We start from the raw sequence: 17,074 nt of genomic DNA, 5'->3' as shown, positions 1-17,074 counted from the left end.
CTATATACCTCTATGGGAGCCTCAATGTCTGTCTCATAGAAATAAATAGAGAAGTAACTGACTTCCTGTCCGGTGTTAGTTGGAGATCAGAATGTTGGTCACATAACACAGCTGACACAGCTGAGGATCAGAAGGGAGGGGGTAACTCACAAATACAGACACTGGTGAGAAGATTACAATCACTACAGATTACATCATGCACCTTTCTAACAGGTCAGAGAATAACATTTTTGTAGGAGTGCATCATCTTTTATTACTTTAGCCTGAATGAACTTGGAAGTGCATGAATTCACATATGCTGCAAAACATCTGTTAGAAGCTACAATATGCTGGCATTAATAATTATGGATGTGTAGTAGGTTGTATAAACATTATATATTTTCATCTTGAAGATATCCCAGAAGACCCACAAGTAGCAGAAGAATATTATGAAGATGGCTTTGAATCTTGTTCAGAGGAAAGTGATATAGATTCCATAGAAGAAGAAGAAGACTATGATGAAGAGACACAGATAACTCAAACAACCTATAAACAGGTTTGACTACAGTTTATTATTTCCTGCCTATGTCATATGAACTAGACGTTTCATTCACAACTAAATTTATAATTCTGCTAGTTGCTACTTGGTATCAGTCAGCAGCACAGTGCTGACAGGCACACCCCCAACATCTCTGTTGATAAACATGCATTACTTACAATTCAGTGCTTTCTGCTGCACTATTCTAGTATATCTGGAAGACATTGTATGCATATTAAGGTTCTGTATTACCACAAAAAAGTGCTGCCTGTGTTCTCTTAAAAATGTAAAAACAAACAAAATAAATAATATATATACCAGTTTATATATAGTATATGTACAAAGAATGTAACGGGTTATCTCACACTCTTCATACATGTCCCCCAGAACAATAAGTGTAGCGAAATATAGCTTTCATGGAACATCCCTAAGAAGGAAAGGTTTGAGTGGGGTATACCCAGGGGTGGCTCCTACGGGGCCTGCAGTGGCAAGGGGCCCAGGCGATTAAGCCTGGGCCTCACCTACCAGTACACACACACAGTAATAATGATTACTGTCTGTATGCCCAGGCAAGGCCCGGCAGTGATGGATGTCATCCATTACGGCCAAGGCCTCATTCCTCAGCCTGTGTTCTTCCCCGCAGGTGCAATGCAGTGACATCATTGTGCCTGCTGGGCTGAACAGAGAAGTTCACAAGCTGCGGATCATTGACCTGTGTGCCTCCTACTCAACAAGCATGATTACGTCACTCCATCACGTCTGTTGGGGAGAGCAGGATATACTCCGTTCAGTAGGGGAACGGGAGTAGGTGAGTATTAATACTTTTGAGGGCAGAACTACTGTGTCTGGGCACTAACAGGGAATTCTGTCACAAGGGTGCGCTTAGGGGACATGATTACTGTATAAGGACACTAAGGGAGTTTGACTACTGTGCTGGGAGACTAAGGAGGCATTTTACTGTGTTTGGGCACTAAGGGGGCTTTTTATGGTGTTTGGCACTAAGGGGGCATTCCACTGAGGATAGGTCATCAGTATACTATTACTGCACAACCCCTTTAACCCGTAGAGAACCTCCGCCGCACATGTACGGCGCTGGTGGACATGACTTAATGACCAGCGCTGTACATGTATCACCGATCAGCGGCGCGGAACCCGTTAGTCACTGACAGCCGGGGCCCCTGCTGCATACGCCGGCATCGGTTAAAACACTGATGCCGGCGTATTAACCTCTTTCCTACCGCGGTCAAAGCTGACCTCGGCATGCAGAGAGTTTGCGGAGAGTACGGGTTCCCTCCGCTTCCCCATTGGGTCCCCACGCTGCAGTGACTGGGACCCGATGTCAGAGAAGGCAGCCCGATGCCTTCCATAGGCATCGGGGCTTGCCTTCTACGGAAGCCTGTGAGTTTCAACCCCTTAGGCTGGGTCTCCCAGGGAGGCTGTCAGCATGAAAGCCGACATGTAATGCATTACAATAAAGGATATATTGTAATGCATTGCAGAGGGGATCAGACCCCAGAAGTTGAAGTCCCAGAGTGGGGCAAAAATAAAAAGTAAAAAAAAGTGTTTTTCATAATAAAAAAAAAGTTTCAAGTAAAAAAAAAAGCCACTATCCCAAAATAAAACACATACAATTGTAAAAAAATTGAAAAAATTGGATATTGCCGTATCTGTAACGACCGGCTCTAAAAAAATATCACATGATCACATGATTTTTTTTCCGCACAGAGTCCCGGAACAGTACTGCACTTGCCGGGTCTGGCATTAATTTCCATAGAGATGTATTAATGCCGGATCCAGTACCAAGTGTTCTGGAAATTGCCGCAACGCCGGGTCCGGTTTTCCGGTCTGCACATGCGCAGTTCTTTCTAGCTTTGAAAAATTTTATACCGGATGCGTTTGCACACGGATTTCCGGATCCATCAGGCAGTTTCAGCAACGGAACTGCCTGCCGGATTCTTCTAACGCTAGTGTGAAAGTACCCTTAAATAAATTTTATAAAGTATACATATTTGGTATTGCCACGTCCGTAACGACCTGCTGTATAAAAATATAACATGACCTAACCCAGTGATGGCGAACCTATGGCACAGGTGCCAGAGGCGGCACTCAGAGCCATCTCTATGGGCACCCGCACCCTGGAAAAAGTCTATGGTGTACCAATAAGCCTTAGACTTTTCCTGCCATTCATCAGCGAAGGGCGCGCTATGAACGGCACAGGCAGTTATTATTGCTAAATGATAAAGTACATGGAAGATACACTATATTGGTATTCAGGTTAAATTGCCGTGTTGGCACTTTGTGATAAATAAGTGGGTTCAGCATCTCTCTAAACCCGGTCTCTAAAAGGTTCAGCATCACTGACCTAACCCCTCAGGTGAACACCGAAAAAATATAAAATAAGAACTGTGTCAACTTTACATTACAAAAAGTGTAATACCAAGCGATCAAAAAGTCATACATACCCTAAAATAGTACCAATCAAGCCATCATCTCATCCTGAAAAAAAATTTGTCCCTACATAAGACAGTCGCCTAAAAACAAAACAAAAAAAAATATGGCTTTCAGAATATGGAGACACCAAAAAATAGTTTTATTTCAAAAATGCTTTATTATGTAAAACTGAAACAAACAACCAAAAGAAGTAGTGATATTTGGTATTGTCGCATCCGTAACAACCTGCTCTATAAAAATAGCACATGATCTAACCTGTCAGATGAACACTGTAAAAAACTAAAAATAAAAACTGTGCCAAAACAGCTATTTTTGTTACCATGCCTCACAAAAAGTGTAATATAGAGCATCCAAAAATCATATGTACCCTAACATAGTACCAACAAAACTGCCACCTTATCCCGTAGTTTTTTTGAGTTTCTACTCTAGGGGTGCATCAGGGGGTCTTCAAATGTGACATGGCAACTTAAAATTATCCCAGTGAAGTCTGCCCTCCAAAAACCACATGGTGCTCCTTTTCTTCTGTGCCCTGCCGTGTGCTCAATGGGGTGTTTCTGTAAACTGCAGAATCAGGGTAATAAATATTGAGTTTTGTTTAGCTGTTAATCCTTGCTGATGATCCAAAACATGATCCAAACATAAAGTAATAACTATTATATGAGGTATCACTATCTGTTTTAAAAGCAGAGAAATTGAAATTTAGAACTGGTGGAGGATCTGCCGAAGTTATGAAGAGGCCGGCACCTCTACATAACTGCGGCAGATCCACCACCAGCTTAGGGGTTTAATAAGACCGGCATCTAAAACACCATTCTTAATAAATGTGCCGCTATGTGTGTGTGTATATATATATATATACGATACTCGATTAATATATACGATACTCGATCGATACTGGGCATGCGCCGTTTCAAGTCAAGGGCATCTTGATGACGCAACGATGTTGTCAAGGTCTGATGACGTCGTAAATCCGGGACGGGTGTTACGCCGCTTCTGTATACTGGATTGTATTCAATACTGAATAGCCACATGAAATATGTCTCCAGTTGATGTCTGGTACGTCTTTATTGTTATGTCCCTGCTCCACCCTCTGTACACATGTGGTATCGGACACACACATTGATTAGTCCTGTGTGCCCGATCGATGGGTGTGTCTATGGATCCACATGAGATATGCAATAATGCACTTGTAACATGTATCTGTGTGATATATATGATTTTTTTTATTTCACAGCACATATTGTTTTTCACCTCTCTATATGTTATTATGACACTGTCAGGTTCTGTGAACACACCCGAAGTGGGATGTGTCTTTTGGTTTTGCTCACATTTTTTTGTAATTGTGTAGACACCCCCATGGATGGGCGTGTCTTTGTTAATTGATTCACTTATAAGTTTGTTCACATACACATTGTATCTCTGCTTGAAAAAGGCTCATTTGGAGCCGAAACGTTGCACCGGATGGTTGAATAAAGGTATCACCGATTTTTTTCACCTTACTGGAGTGCTGTCCATTTTCTGGATTATATATGTACATATATATATAGAAACATAGAATGTGTCGGCAGATAAGAACCATTTGGCCCATCTAGTCTGCACAATATACTGAATACTATGAATAGCCCTTGGCCCTATCTTATATGAAGGATGGCCTTATGCCTATCCCATGCATGCTTAAACTCCTCCACTGTATTTGCAGCTACCACTTCTGCAGGAAGGCTATTCCATGCATCTACTACTCTCTCAGTAAAGTAATACTTCCTCATATTACTTTTAAACCTTTGCCCCTCTAATTTAAAATTATGCCCTCTTGTAGCAGTTTTTCTTCTTTTAAATATTCTCTCCTCTTTTACCTTGTTAATTCCCTTTATGTATTTAAAAGTTTCTATCATATCCCCTCTGTCTCGTCTTTCTTCCAAGCTATACATGTTAAGGTCCTAATCTTTCCTGGTAAGTTTTATCCTGCAATCCATGTACTAGTTTAGTAGCTCTTCTCTGAACTGTCTCCAAAGTATTAATATCCTTCTGGAGATATGGTCTCCAGTACTGAGCACAATGCTCCAAATGAGGTCTCACTAGTGCTCTGTAGAGCGGCATGAGCACCTCCCTCTTTCTACTGGTAATGCCTCTCCCTATACACCCAAGCATTCTGCTAGCATTTCCTGCTGCTCTATGACATTGTCTGCCTACCTTTAAGTCTTCTGAAATAATGACCCCTAAATCTCTTTGCTCAGATACTGAGGTTAGAACTGTATCACTGATCTTATATTCTGCTCTTAGGTTTTTACGCCCCAGATGCATTATCTTGCACTTATCAACCAAAAATTTTAGTTGCCAGATTTTTGACCATTCCTCTAGTTTTCCTAAATCCTTTTCCATTTGGTGTATCCCTCCAGAAACATCAAAGATCAAACATCTTTGTGTCATCAGCAAAAAGACACACCTTACCATCGAGGCCTTCTGCAATTTCTCTGATAAAGATATTAAACAATTTGGGTCACAGAACAGATCCCTGAGGTACCCCACTGGTAACAAGACCTTGGTCTGAATATACTCCATTGACTAGAACCCTCTGTTGTCTGTCCCTCAGCCACTGCCTAATCCATTCAACAATATGGGAGTCCAAGCTCAAAGACTGCAATTTATTGATAAGCCTTGTATGTGGGACAGTATCAAAAGCCTTACTAAAGTCTAGATAAGCGATGTCTCTTGCACCTCCGCCATCTATTATTTTAGACACCCATTAAAAAAATCTATAAGATTAGTTTGACATGATCTCCCTGAAGTAAAACCATGTTGTTTTTAATCTTTCAATCCATGAGATTTTAGATGTTCCACAATCCTCTTCTTAAGTATGGTTTACATTATATATATATATATATATATATATATATATATTTATACTAGCAGGATGACACTATTTCCTTTAATGTTTCTGTGTGTCGTTAAGATACCGACAGTATCACCCATAACAGTGACCTCTACAGCACCCCGTCCCCTTAACAGTGACCTCCACAGCCCCCACCCTTAACACTAACCCTCCCACAGTGCCCTGGCTCCTTAAAATGTGACTTCCACTGCAGCCCACCTTCTTAACTTTGACCTTCATGGCAGTCCGCTCCTTAAACAGTGACCTCCACAACACCCCATCCGCCCCCTAACAAAGACCTCCACAGTGGGGCATTATTGTCTTTAATTGACAGTATATAAAACCCCACAGAATTAGCGTACACTTAAAGGGACACTGACAGGCCCAATAAGCATATTTACCTATATATATGCATGCACAGGTCTTCTAATGTGTATTAAAAACATATACGTATAACCCCTGTCACCTTATAAATACAGCAAACTTATGTTTTATAACCTGATGTAATCGCTCTTCTTTCTGCCCAAGGGGCGGCGTTTCAGTTCACTTGTGCCCAGCCAGCCGCGCCCCAACTGCCGCTTTGAATCGCCGCCCAGCTCATCAATATTCACTTCGCTGGGCGGCTTCTGCTGTACCCGACGTTCTGAGATCCCGCGCATGCCCAATAGAAAGCTATGGGATCTCGGAACGTCGGGGACAGCAGAAGCCGCCCAACGAAGTAAATATATTGATGAGCTGGGCGGCGATTCCAAAGGGGTATTAAAATATTGCGGCCAGCACACCATGTGCTGTCTGCATCTGTATGTCTGTTCCGCAGTCCTGCAAAAAAGATAGAATATGTCCTTTTCTTGTCCGTTTTGCTGTCAAGAAAAGGCATTATTACAATTGGTCCACAAAAAAAGACATTTGCAACACAGACGTCACATGGACATCGTCCATATTTTTTGCGATTCTGCGTTTCACAGAGTGGTCATGTGAAGGGGGTCAATGATCTCCAAGTACACACCTAGTTATATGTATAGATTTTATGTATAGATCAATTTTCCAATGAAAACATGATTTAAAGTCCCTTGGAGTGAAATAACTCTAGCTGAACTGACCTAATTTTTTTTTCTTTCCATGTTCCTGCAAATCAACAGGATACAGACATGAAGGACATGATGCTTCATCTGGAAAATGTCCTGGCTTCCAGCTGTTTGGGTGAGACAGCTTAGACTGTAGATGCTATTGTGTATATTGTCAGTGCACTTGACTTCTAGGAATCAAAATAGGGATCAAAATGTCATAAAAGTTTATTAAAATTGTCTGTGAGAATGACAATAGGCAAACAAGACCAAGAGGTATTTTCCAGACAATAGAATTTTCTCCACGGCAGTTCACCTAATACATTATAGAAGATAGAAGATCTCAGAAAATGTAATACAAATTAGGTTAGGAAGGAATTACTTGGGAGATTCCAAGGTAAGTGCTAGTAGCATAAATGGGAAAAGGAGATGAAATCTATAATGAAACATCTTAATCTAATAATGGGAATTTAGCGGAATCATATGTTTGAAAGAACTACTTTGTAGTAGTCTCATAAAGTTTTAATGCAGTTGTGGTGAAAATTTACTGTATGTACTGATTTCTCAGTTACAGATGCATAATAGTAAAAAAATAAAAATAAAAAAAATAGCTATAAGCACTTGGTAAAGAAACTCTGTATTGATGGAGAACCCTTCTTTCTATTATACATAGAGCATGCTCTCTTTTTTATAGACTTGGGTATGTAAATATCATTACATAGATCTTTGTATTGGTCTTAAAGGGGTTGTTCCACGAAAAACATTTTACATTTTTTAAACCAGCATCTGAATCTGAATATTTGTATAATTGGATGTATTTAAAAAATATAGTATAGCGTCACCCGCTATTTGTTTTTTTTCCTTAATTTTCTGTCCACCTTGCTGAGACGGCCACGCATGCTCAGTTCTGTCTTTCAACTGCTACCAGCCGTATCTCTGTTAGAAGCTGTGATAATTACAGGGAGAGAGCTGCAGCAGAAAGGACACTCCCTCTGAGCTGCCAGCCAGAAGATAATCTAGCAGAGTAATTGGAGCAATGAATGGGGAGATCTCTAGATTCTTGTGAGGTTCAGGGTTGGTTCTAGCTTCTGTGTCATTTACCATATGATGTCTGATTTTCACTTTTTACATTAACAATGGAATAACCCCTTTAAATATATTAAAATCTAACTTATATACAGTGTACATATATAATGCATTCGCAAAGTCTTCAGGCCATTTCACCTTTTTCACATTTTGTTATGTTGTGGCCTTTTTACCCCATCAGTCTGCACTCAATACCCCATAATGACAAAACAAAAACAGACGGTTCAAAATCTTTGCTCATTTATTGAAAAGGAAAAGCTAAAATATTGAATTGAGTATAAAGACCCTTTACTCAGGACTTAGTTGGCAGCGGTTGCAGCTTCCAGTCTTATTGGGTATGATGCCACAAAGTTTACACACTGTGGTTTGCCATTCTTCTCTGCAGATACTCTCAAACTCTGTCTGTTTGGACAGGGAACTGTCAGTAGACAGTAGTAGTCAGGTCTTTCCAGAGATGTTCAACTGCGTTCAAGTCGGCTCTGGCTTGGCCACTCAAGGACATTCGCAAAGTTGTCCCTAAGCCACTCTTGTGTTGTCTTGGCTGTGTGCATAGGGTCATTGTCTTGTTGGAAGGTGGATGTTCAGCCCATTCTGAAGTTCAGAGCACTATGGATCAGGTTTTCTTAAAGAATCACTCTACTATGCCCCATTCAGCTTTCCCTCAACCCTGACCATTCTCAATGTCCCAGCCACTTAAAAACACCCCCATAGAATGATGCTGTCACCACCATGCTACACTATAGGGAGGGTATTGGGCAGCTGATGAGCAGTGCCTGGTTTCCTCCAGAATTGAGGCCAAAAAGTTCAATCCTAGTTTAATCAGACCACAGAATCTTGTTTCTCGCAGTTTGAGAGTCCTGTAGGTGCTTATTTTGCAAACTTCAGCTGGGCTTTCATGTTTCTTTTACTGAGGAAATAATTATTTTTGGCCCCTTTATGGAGGGCTACAGTGATGGTTGACTTCTTGGAGGTGTCTCTCATCTGCACACAGGATCTTTAGAGCTCAACCAGAGTGACCATTGGCTTCTTGGTCACCTCTCTTACCAAGGCCCTTTTCCCCTGATTACTTAGGCTACTTTCACACTGGCGTTTCTGGGTCCGCTTGTGAGATCCTTTTCAGGGCTCTCACAAGCGGCCCAAAACGGATCAGTTCAGCCCCAATGCATTCTGAATGGATAAGGATCCGTTCAGAATGCATCAGTTTGGCTTTGTTCTACCTCCATTCCGCTCTTCAGACAGACACCAAAACGCTGCTTGACGATGCGGAGCCAAACGGATCCGTCCTGACTTACAATGTAAGTCAATGGGTACAGATCCGTTTTCACTGACACAATATGGTGCAATTGAAAATGGATCCGTCCCCCATTGACTTTAAATGTAAATCAGGATGGATCCGTTTTGACTTAGACTTTTTTAGAATAATGCAAACGTATCCGTTATGAACGGATACAAGTGTTTGCATTATTGGTGCGGATCCGTCTGTGCAGATACAAGACGGATCCTCACCGAATGCTGGTGTGAAAGTAGCCTTAGTTTTGTGGGCAACCAGCTTTAAGAAGAGTCCTGGTTGCTCCAAACTTTTACCATTTGGAGGCCACTGGGAACTTGCATTTGGGAACTTTTACTGCAGCAGAAAATTGTACCCTTCTCCAGATCTGTGCCTCCACAGAATCTTGTCTCTGAGCTCTACAGGCAGTTCTTTCCCTCATGGCTTGGTTTTTGATCTGATATGCATTGTCAGCTGTGAGACCTGATACAGTCAGGAGTGTGTCTTTCCAAATCATGCCCAACCAACTGCGGTCCCCAATCAAGATGTAGAAACATCACAAAGATGATCAAGAGAAATGAGATGTCCTCAGAGCTTAATTTCAAGTGTCAAAGAAAAGGGTCTGAAGACTCTGAATACATAGCTCCGTGTGCATATTTACATTTCCCTTTTTAGTAAATTTGCAAACAATTCTAAAATTCAGTTTTCACTTTCTCATTATGGGGTACTGAGTGCAGAATGATGGAAGAATACTTGAGTTAGACTTGAATTAGATTTTAGCACAAAGCTGCAACATAACAAAATGTGAAAAAAAATTGAAAGGGTCTGAAGACTTTCTGAATGCACTTTGTATATGTATATATTACTTAGCTCTCTGGGATCGCAGGCACACCACAAGAAGCCACTTCAACACCGTAGATTTGGGTTTAAACTGCCCACAACTAGCTTTATTATTCTTGTCACAGCAAGACAGTGTACTTTCCACAACAATCAATGTACATTTCCAAGACAGGATACAAAACAAGTCTTATACTGTCCGGCCACTAACTATATATGACTTTGTCCCTCACTAACTGGAACTGAGCCTACCACGAGTTTCCCAAAACACAAGTGACAGTTCATACCATACATCTGGTCAGAGTTCTTGGCTCCCCAGGTCCTGGCACAGCCTGCTTCTTCCCCAGATTAGGAACCCTGTTGGAGGAGCTAAGCCCATATTTACCTGGGCTCTTCAGTTGGCTACTAATTAAGCCTCATTAACAGCCTGGTTGCCCAGAGGTAATTTTCTCTCTCACCCAAAAACATATATGTCTGTCCAATTCAGCTGGTGACTGCTTCATTCTTAGTAAAGAAAAAAGCCCCCACCCCGACCCCGAATCTGGCAGTCAGAATAATTCCCTGGATCAATGACTCTTCTCCAGTAATCTGGTAACTAGACCTTGTTATGTTATTGCTCACAAGAAGTACACCCAGGCCCCTCTCTCCTACTCACATTTTGACCCTCTGATGAATGCACATATAGTAGTGGAATTCCTGTCCTCTTAACAAATCAACACTCTAACAAGGCAATTTCTCATTCTATTTTCTGTGAGGCTTCCAGTGTTCCATAATGTCATTAAAATCAACGTTGAATTGCAATGTCTCTCTACTCATTGATTTGTAGATACTCTGACTGCCACCAAAGTGTCTCCATCAATTCCCAGGCCATCAAGTGATATCAACGACACTATGGCACAGACTAAGCTGAAGCGCATGAGAGAGTAAGTGCTTTTACTGTTTTGTAGGGATAATTGGAAAACCAAGATATATGTATACGTCAGGCTAACTTCTTTGAGGCTTATTTTCTGGTGCGTGCAGTCAAGGTTCTTGTGGTCTATTCCAGTACTCTCATGATTGTCTTACACAATACTAAATAGAACGTGCAGGCACATGAAATCATAGGTGGCTAGATTATGAAGGCTGCATTTGAAGAATAATTCCAGGATAATTACATTTTGGTGCAGCTTTTTACTTGACAGGGAAATTGTCATTTTTACGACTTTATGAATCCTTCAAGATTATGAGATTTCCTGATTAATCATCACTCATATCCCAATTATATTTAATAGTGGCTGGTGCAATTATATAAAATATATTTGATGCAGTTGTAGTAATTTTCTAGTATTTTTTTGTTATAGTAAGAAAATACAATTAAGTAATTAAAGGGGTTCACACATAAAGACAACGTCTGTCAATACATCCTTGTAGGGTGTCCCCTGATATTCCACCATATTTCTCCGTCAGTCAAAACATATAGTTCATGGTTTGGTGGATTTGACCTGTCCATGCTTTACTTGGCAGGCCGGGCTGGGATGAAGGGTAGGTGGGGGTAGTAGGTTGCCTAGGGCACCACCTCATGTCACCTATGGGGCGCAAAAATGCTCTTACTGTCTTGGGTGCTGTGGCTGAGGGTTTGCAGACCTCTGCAAGACTAGTTCACTCTCACTGCTTTTCCCCTACACTGCCGCGCCCTCTACCAGTGCTGCGAGGCGAGCTTGCTTGCACTCATGCTATTTTCCTAACAAGCCAGGTGTCAGTATCTCTTTGAGCCTTTCCGATGCTGCGATCATGCGATTCACTTGATCGCAGCATCAGTAGGGTGTGGGGAAGAAGCCACAGTTGCCAACTCTCCCGAATTTGGTGGGCCTGTCCCTGATTTTCAGAGACAGTCCTGGTAAACTTGTGCTGTCCTTGTCTGAAAATGGATGGGTTTAATGCAAACCCCACCCATAAGTGGCTTGTGGGCAAGACTAGGGTGTTCCCAGGGGCTGGCTTACATGCCCCAATTTTACCACTGAAATGTTGGTAAGTATGAGAAGCATTAGTGAGTGACACTCTCAGCTGACTTGCTAAGAAAAGCATTACATCATCATAGCAGTAGTAGGGCCCACACTATGACGCAAGCCAGTGAATCCCCTCTTGGGCCACCCTTCCAATGTTATTACCTCCGTCATATTAGCTGCTAGCAGCGCTAAAACAGCAGAGAAAGATGTCCGGAGTGAAGCTCTCACCGACCAGTCCTCAGCCTTCTCCACAGCAGACTGACTCTTCCTAATTTCCCTGGCTGTCCCAAGTGTCGCACACAGTCTGCCTTTCCCTCCTGGCCTCTTCAGAAGCTTAGTTTCTTAGCTATTTTAGCGTCATGCAGAAACTGGCTCAGCGGTCAGGCCAGAGAAGGCCGGGGGCACTGCAGACAGCAGAGGAGAAAGAGCTGCACCCTGTTCTCTGCTAACTGCCCTATCTGTCCTCCTGGCTCCCCTTCTGATGTCCCAGGCTGTCCGCATGATATCAGACTTCAGCTTATTTCAGGTAAGTGTATATGTGTTATGTGTGTGTGAATGAATAAAATGTGTGTGTACATACGGTATGTTGCATGGATATTGTACATATTGTAAAAAGGTACAAGGAATCATCGTGGATGATAGGTACGTGTCACTGAGGTTCCTGGCCTCGGTGGAGTAAGAGCCGGTATTTATGTGTTTGCAGCAGTTGCTGTTTGACACCTTGGTACTTAGCATGGCTGTAATAGCTGATCCAGGACGGCTTACTGGGATTAGTCAAAGTGCTGGGTGGGTAACTTCTCCCCGCGCTTCAGGCCGGGTTTTGCCAGGCATAAAAACCAGCCAGCACTGCCAGGTGGAGAGGATTACCTCCTTCTAACAGTGGAGCTCAGGAGGTCTGTGTGCTGGGATCTGAGGCCTGTGCTGGGCTGGAGAGCGGAGACCCATGTGTCAGGGGAACAGGCTGCCTAAAGCCTGTATTTGAACTTTATGAGGCAGAACTGCCACCAAGGTGACTTTTTTTTATTAACTTGCCATTGGAAGTAACACCAACACTGCAAAACTTGTATTTTGCCTCTGTACTGCACCCGCTTATCCAAACTACTAGAGCGAATCCCCACAATATGCAATGTATATAGTTCACATTACTGTTGTTCATTTCCGTTGTTATGCTCCATTATAGCAGCAGAAGGACAAAACTAACAGAAGTGACAGATCACCCAAACAGACCTGAATAGACTCTATTAACCGTTCGGAATCCAATTTTTTCCCCTTTTTGTCTGGTCTTTTTGACAAAATCTGTGATGCAGGCCCTAAATGCAGCTGCCAACACAGGTGTGAACAAGTTATACCATATATTAGTAATTTCAAGAGGACTTGATTGAGGTGTGTATTATGAGGTTCTGCAGTAGCTGAGGTGTTTATTTTTAGGATGAGGTAGGTTTTGTTGGTGGGTGCTAGTGCCATTGGCCTCATCTGCATAGGGCACCAAAATAACTTGTCCTGGCCCCTTCCAAATATCAAAACACTTATTTGATTAAATTATGTTTAACTTCCTAATATAAAAAAGGCCTTTAGAATAGCTAACATAGATCTATGCATTTGCTGGTTGTTTCATTTTTCTGCCAAGTGTAACCCATGTGACTTATTCTGGTCACATGACCTTGCAGTTTAGTAATTCTAAGCATTCTATGCTGGTGTGGAGGAGGAGGAGAAGGTGAGGGCTGCTGAGGGATGGAGATACAGCAGATGACAATCTTCCTTCAGACTCTAAGAACGTATTCAAACTACAAAGAGTTAGATGATGCCGGCACTGCCATCCTCGGGAACCACAACATTCAATTCTGTTACTGCTGGGTGCACAAATAACTGGGTAGACTGCCAGTACCCCGTATAATATGCATATATAAATAGTTCAAAAACGTGATCCTGCGCTGACTAATTGAGTATCAAACAATACTATATTATTATAAGGCACACTAAAATGCACTTTCCTTTCAAGCTATAGGGTGTCTTTTTTCTTTGATCTCCTCCAAAGAGATATATAGGAACTGATCCAAAAGGCACGCACGTGCAGTGAGAAGCCACGCTGTAACCAAGAAGACCGGTATTCAGTGTGACATCACGCGCTCTACAGGTGCCTCCTGAGTCCACATTTCCTCAAACGCGTTTTCTTCAGACTCTGCTTGTAGTTTCCATCTGCACAGGAAATGGAGAAACTGGCTTCCTGGGTAACACATGAGTATAAGGACAGAATGGTTAGTCCTATCTAAGTTACATGATGCAGTAACTAAAAATAAAGAAATGAAACAGTGAAGAAAAGAAAGTGAATTTCTGTATAAACTATGCATCTAAAAATGTCACTTTATTAGTACAGGAGGTTTAATAACTCTTTGAAATGCAAGTCTGAAAAAGCCCATGGGAGTGGTTATTTAACTTCCATTCATGGGTTGCAAACAATTGAGTTGTGTTAGTAGAAACAATTTCTAGCCAGTAAACTCATATTTTCATATTGTCAATTTTGGCTATGGCCCCCGCTCTCCGCTGATCGCCTAAGAACTGGCTAGCAATCAAATCATGAAAAAAACTGAGCAGTTTCTCTATTATTACCTGGTTAGTCAGGAATTACCAGCCATCACCTTGTACTTATGCTAGTTTAGTAGACACGGGGGCAACTAAGGCTACTTTGAAGGCTCATGCATACGACTTTGTTACAGATCTGTGGGCAATCATCCATAATACAGTGCCCATTGGCAGTGAACAGATTATCTATTGTTAAAGGGGTTTTCCAGGATTCATCTATTGACCTATCCTCAGAATAGGTTATGAATCTCAGATCATTGGGATTCAATACCTGGCACCCCTGCCAATGAGCTGCTTGAAGAGACTGTGTGTGGAGATGTGCTTGTTCAGCTCTGAGGAGGCTGCGTGCTCTTCATACAGCTGATCGGCTGGTAGTGCCTGGTGTCATACCGCTACCGATCAGATATCGATGACCTATCCTTACTTCTGTGAAAATCACTGCAAAATGTTGCAACAATAACAATATGTGCGGTTGTTTGGGTTGACATGCTCCAGATGCTCTGCGGCCTAGGTGCGCCATGATGCAGCTGAGCTTCATGCCAGTGTGGGTTTTGGCATAATCTCTTAGCTGCAGTGCATCTGGAACATGTGAACCCCACCTTATTTCTTTATCAAAGTTGCAGAAATTGCACGATAGTGCTGCCACCTACCTCAATAAATATGTTAACACTATCTATATAGTTTTTTGCCAGGTGAACCCCCCCCTTCCCCCTTTTGTATTTGATCTGCCTTTATTAAAATGATATTGACTTTTACTTCTTCCACAATGACCTGTGGCAGTGTCCTTCTATCATTGCAAAATAAGGGTCATAATTAATTCACCAGACTGGTAAACGGCACATTATTATGTTTCTTTGTTTGCAGAGACATAGAAACAATATCTCAATGTACTACTGTAATGTAATTAAATCACAGCACATATTTCAGATTTCAATTGCTTCTCATCATTTCTCTGCCCCGGAGTGTTGTTTTGTTATCTAAAAGCCACAAACAGCATGCAAATGACTGGATTGTTTATGAAGCCAATAACTGTAAAGCGCAATACATGTGAGTGGCGTATACAAGTTGAGCATATTACACTGCATGCAACAATGAAATATAATAAGCCATGCTGCTTGGCAAGCTGCATAGGACAGGTATAGTTTCTCTTGCATACAGGGATTGGATCATCTCGCACATTGGAGACTTATTTCTACCCACCAGCAGTTTTAGTCTGGCCCATTTGCGGCATATTCTCCCTGTTATAGTCAAGGGGCTGGCGGGCATCAGGTGGGTATCAGGCATCAGAGTCCAGCAATGCCTGTTCCAGAACAGCCTGCTAGAGCTCTCAAACACTAGTGTTAAACTTGAGTAATATACTTTGGGGGGATTTTATCATGAGGATAATATTTGAAGTCAGTTTTGCTTGAGTTTGTGTTGGAGTACTTTAGACCGCATTTATTAGATGTCTCATACTCAAGCCTAGCACTTTTGTCTAGGAAAGCTACTCCAGTTTGCCTTCTCCACCCTCCTGCTGCAGTAAGATTGTGACTTTTAAGTCTTAGTGATAAGTCGGGAGTGAAACTCATTAACATAGATGTAGAGATCTAAAAATTCACAAAATGTTTGCGCAAGCGAGCCCAAAAATTTAGGGCACAGTGTTTATAACCAGAGCAGGGATTGAAAAACTCTGAAACTACAGCTCAGCTATTCTCAGAATTCCCATAGAAGTGAATAGAGCATGTTGTTGCTGGAATGCCGGTGGTGGCTGACCCCTGATCTAAGGGTTTGGCCACACTGTCAGGTTTCTGCATTTAGTTTTGGAAGCCAAAATTAGAAGTGGATTGTAAAAGGAGAGACGGTATAAAGGACAGATATGACTTATTTTTGTTTAGTTTACTCTTGGTTCTGGCTTCCAGAACTGCATGCAGAAACTGACCATGTGGCTAAAGGTTGAAGACCAATATATAGGCTGTCATATAGATTGTAATGGCAGGCACTCTATCATCTAGTATCGCATGCTGAGCAATCTACATTACACGGGTTATTATATCATTTCAATCATTTAGAGCAGTGTTTCCCAACCAGTGTGCCTCCAGCTGTTGCAAAACTACAACTCCCAGCATGCCCGGACAGCCAAAGGCTCTCCAGGCATGCTGGGAGTGGTAGTTTTGCAACAGCTGGAGGCACACTGGTTGGGAAACACTGATTTAGAGTGCCTGCCATTACAATCTATATGACATTATACACAATTATTTGGTATTAGGTACAGATGAGGAAATTTCCCCCAAAAAATAGATTCGGCTGTTTCGCCGAATTTTCCGAAAAGATTTGATTCGATCCGGATTTATTTGCGGTGAATCGCGTTGAAAACAGTTATTTCCTGGCTGCAGAGAGCCTGTATAGTGGTGTAGAACAATGTGCCTTGCAGTAACATGC

General features: G+C 42.0%; 1 protein-coding gene across 1 annotated transcript in view; it reads left to right on the top strand.

The window, feature by feature from the left end:
- The window catches only part of NEK11 (NIMA related kinase 11), a 268,856-nt gene that overhangs the window by 191,117 nt on the left and 60,665 nt on the right, over positions 1-17,074 (top strand). The window contains exons 13-15 of the mRNA XM_044294773.1: positions 393-535; positions 6,977-7,037; positions 10,918-11,014. Of these exons, the coding sequence (XP_044150708.1) occupies positions 393-535; positions 6,977-7,037; positions 10,918-11,014 (301 nt within the window). The remainder of the gene's footprint in view (positions 1-392; positions 536-6,976; positions 7,038-10,917; positions 11,015-17,074) is intronic.

The sequence above is a fragment of the Bufo gargarizans genome, chromosome 5, assembly GCF_014858855.1.
Source record: "Bufo gargarizans isolate SCDJY-AF-19 chromosome 5, ASM1485885v1, whole genome shotgun sequence".
Taxonomy (NCBI): domain Eukaryota; kingdom Metazoa; phylum Chordata; class Amphibia; order Anura; family Bufonidae; genus Bufo; species Bufo gargarizans.
This window is presented reverse-complemented; position numbering and strand designations above follow the sequence as displayed.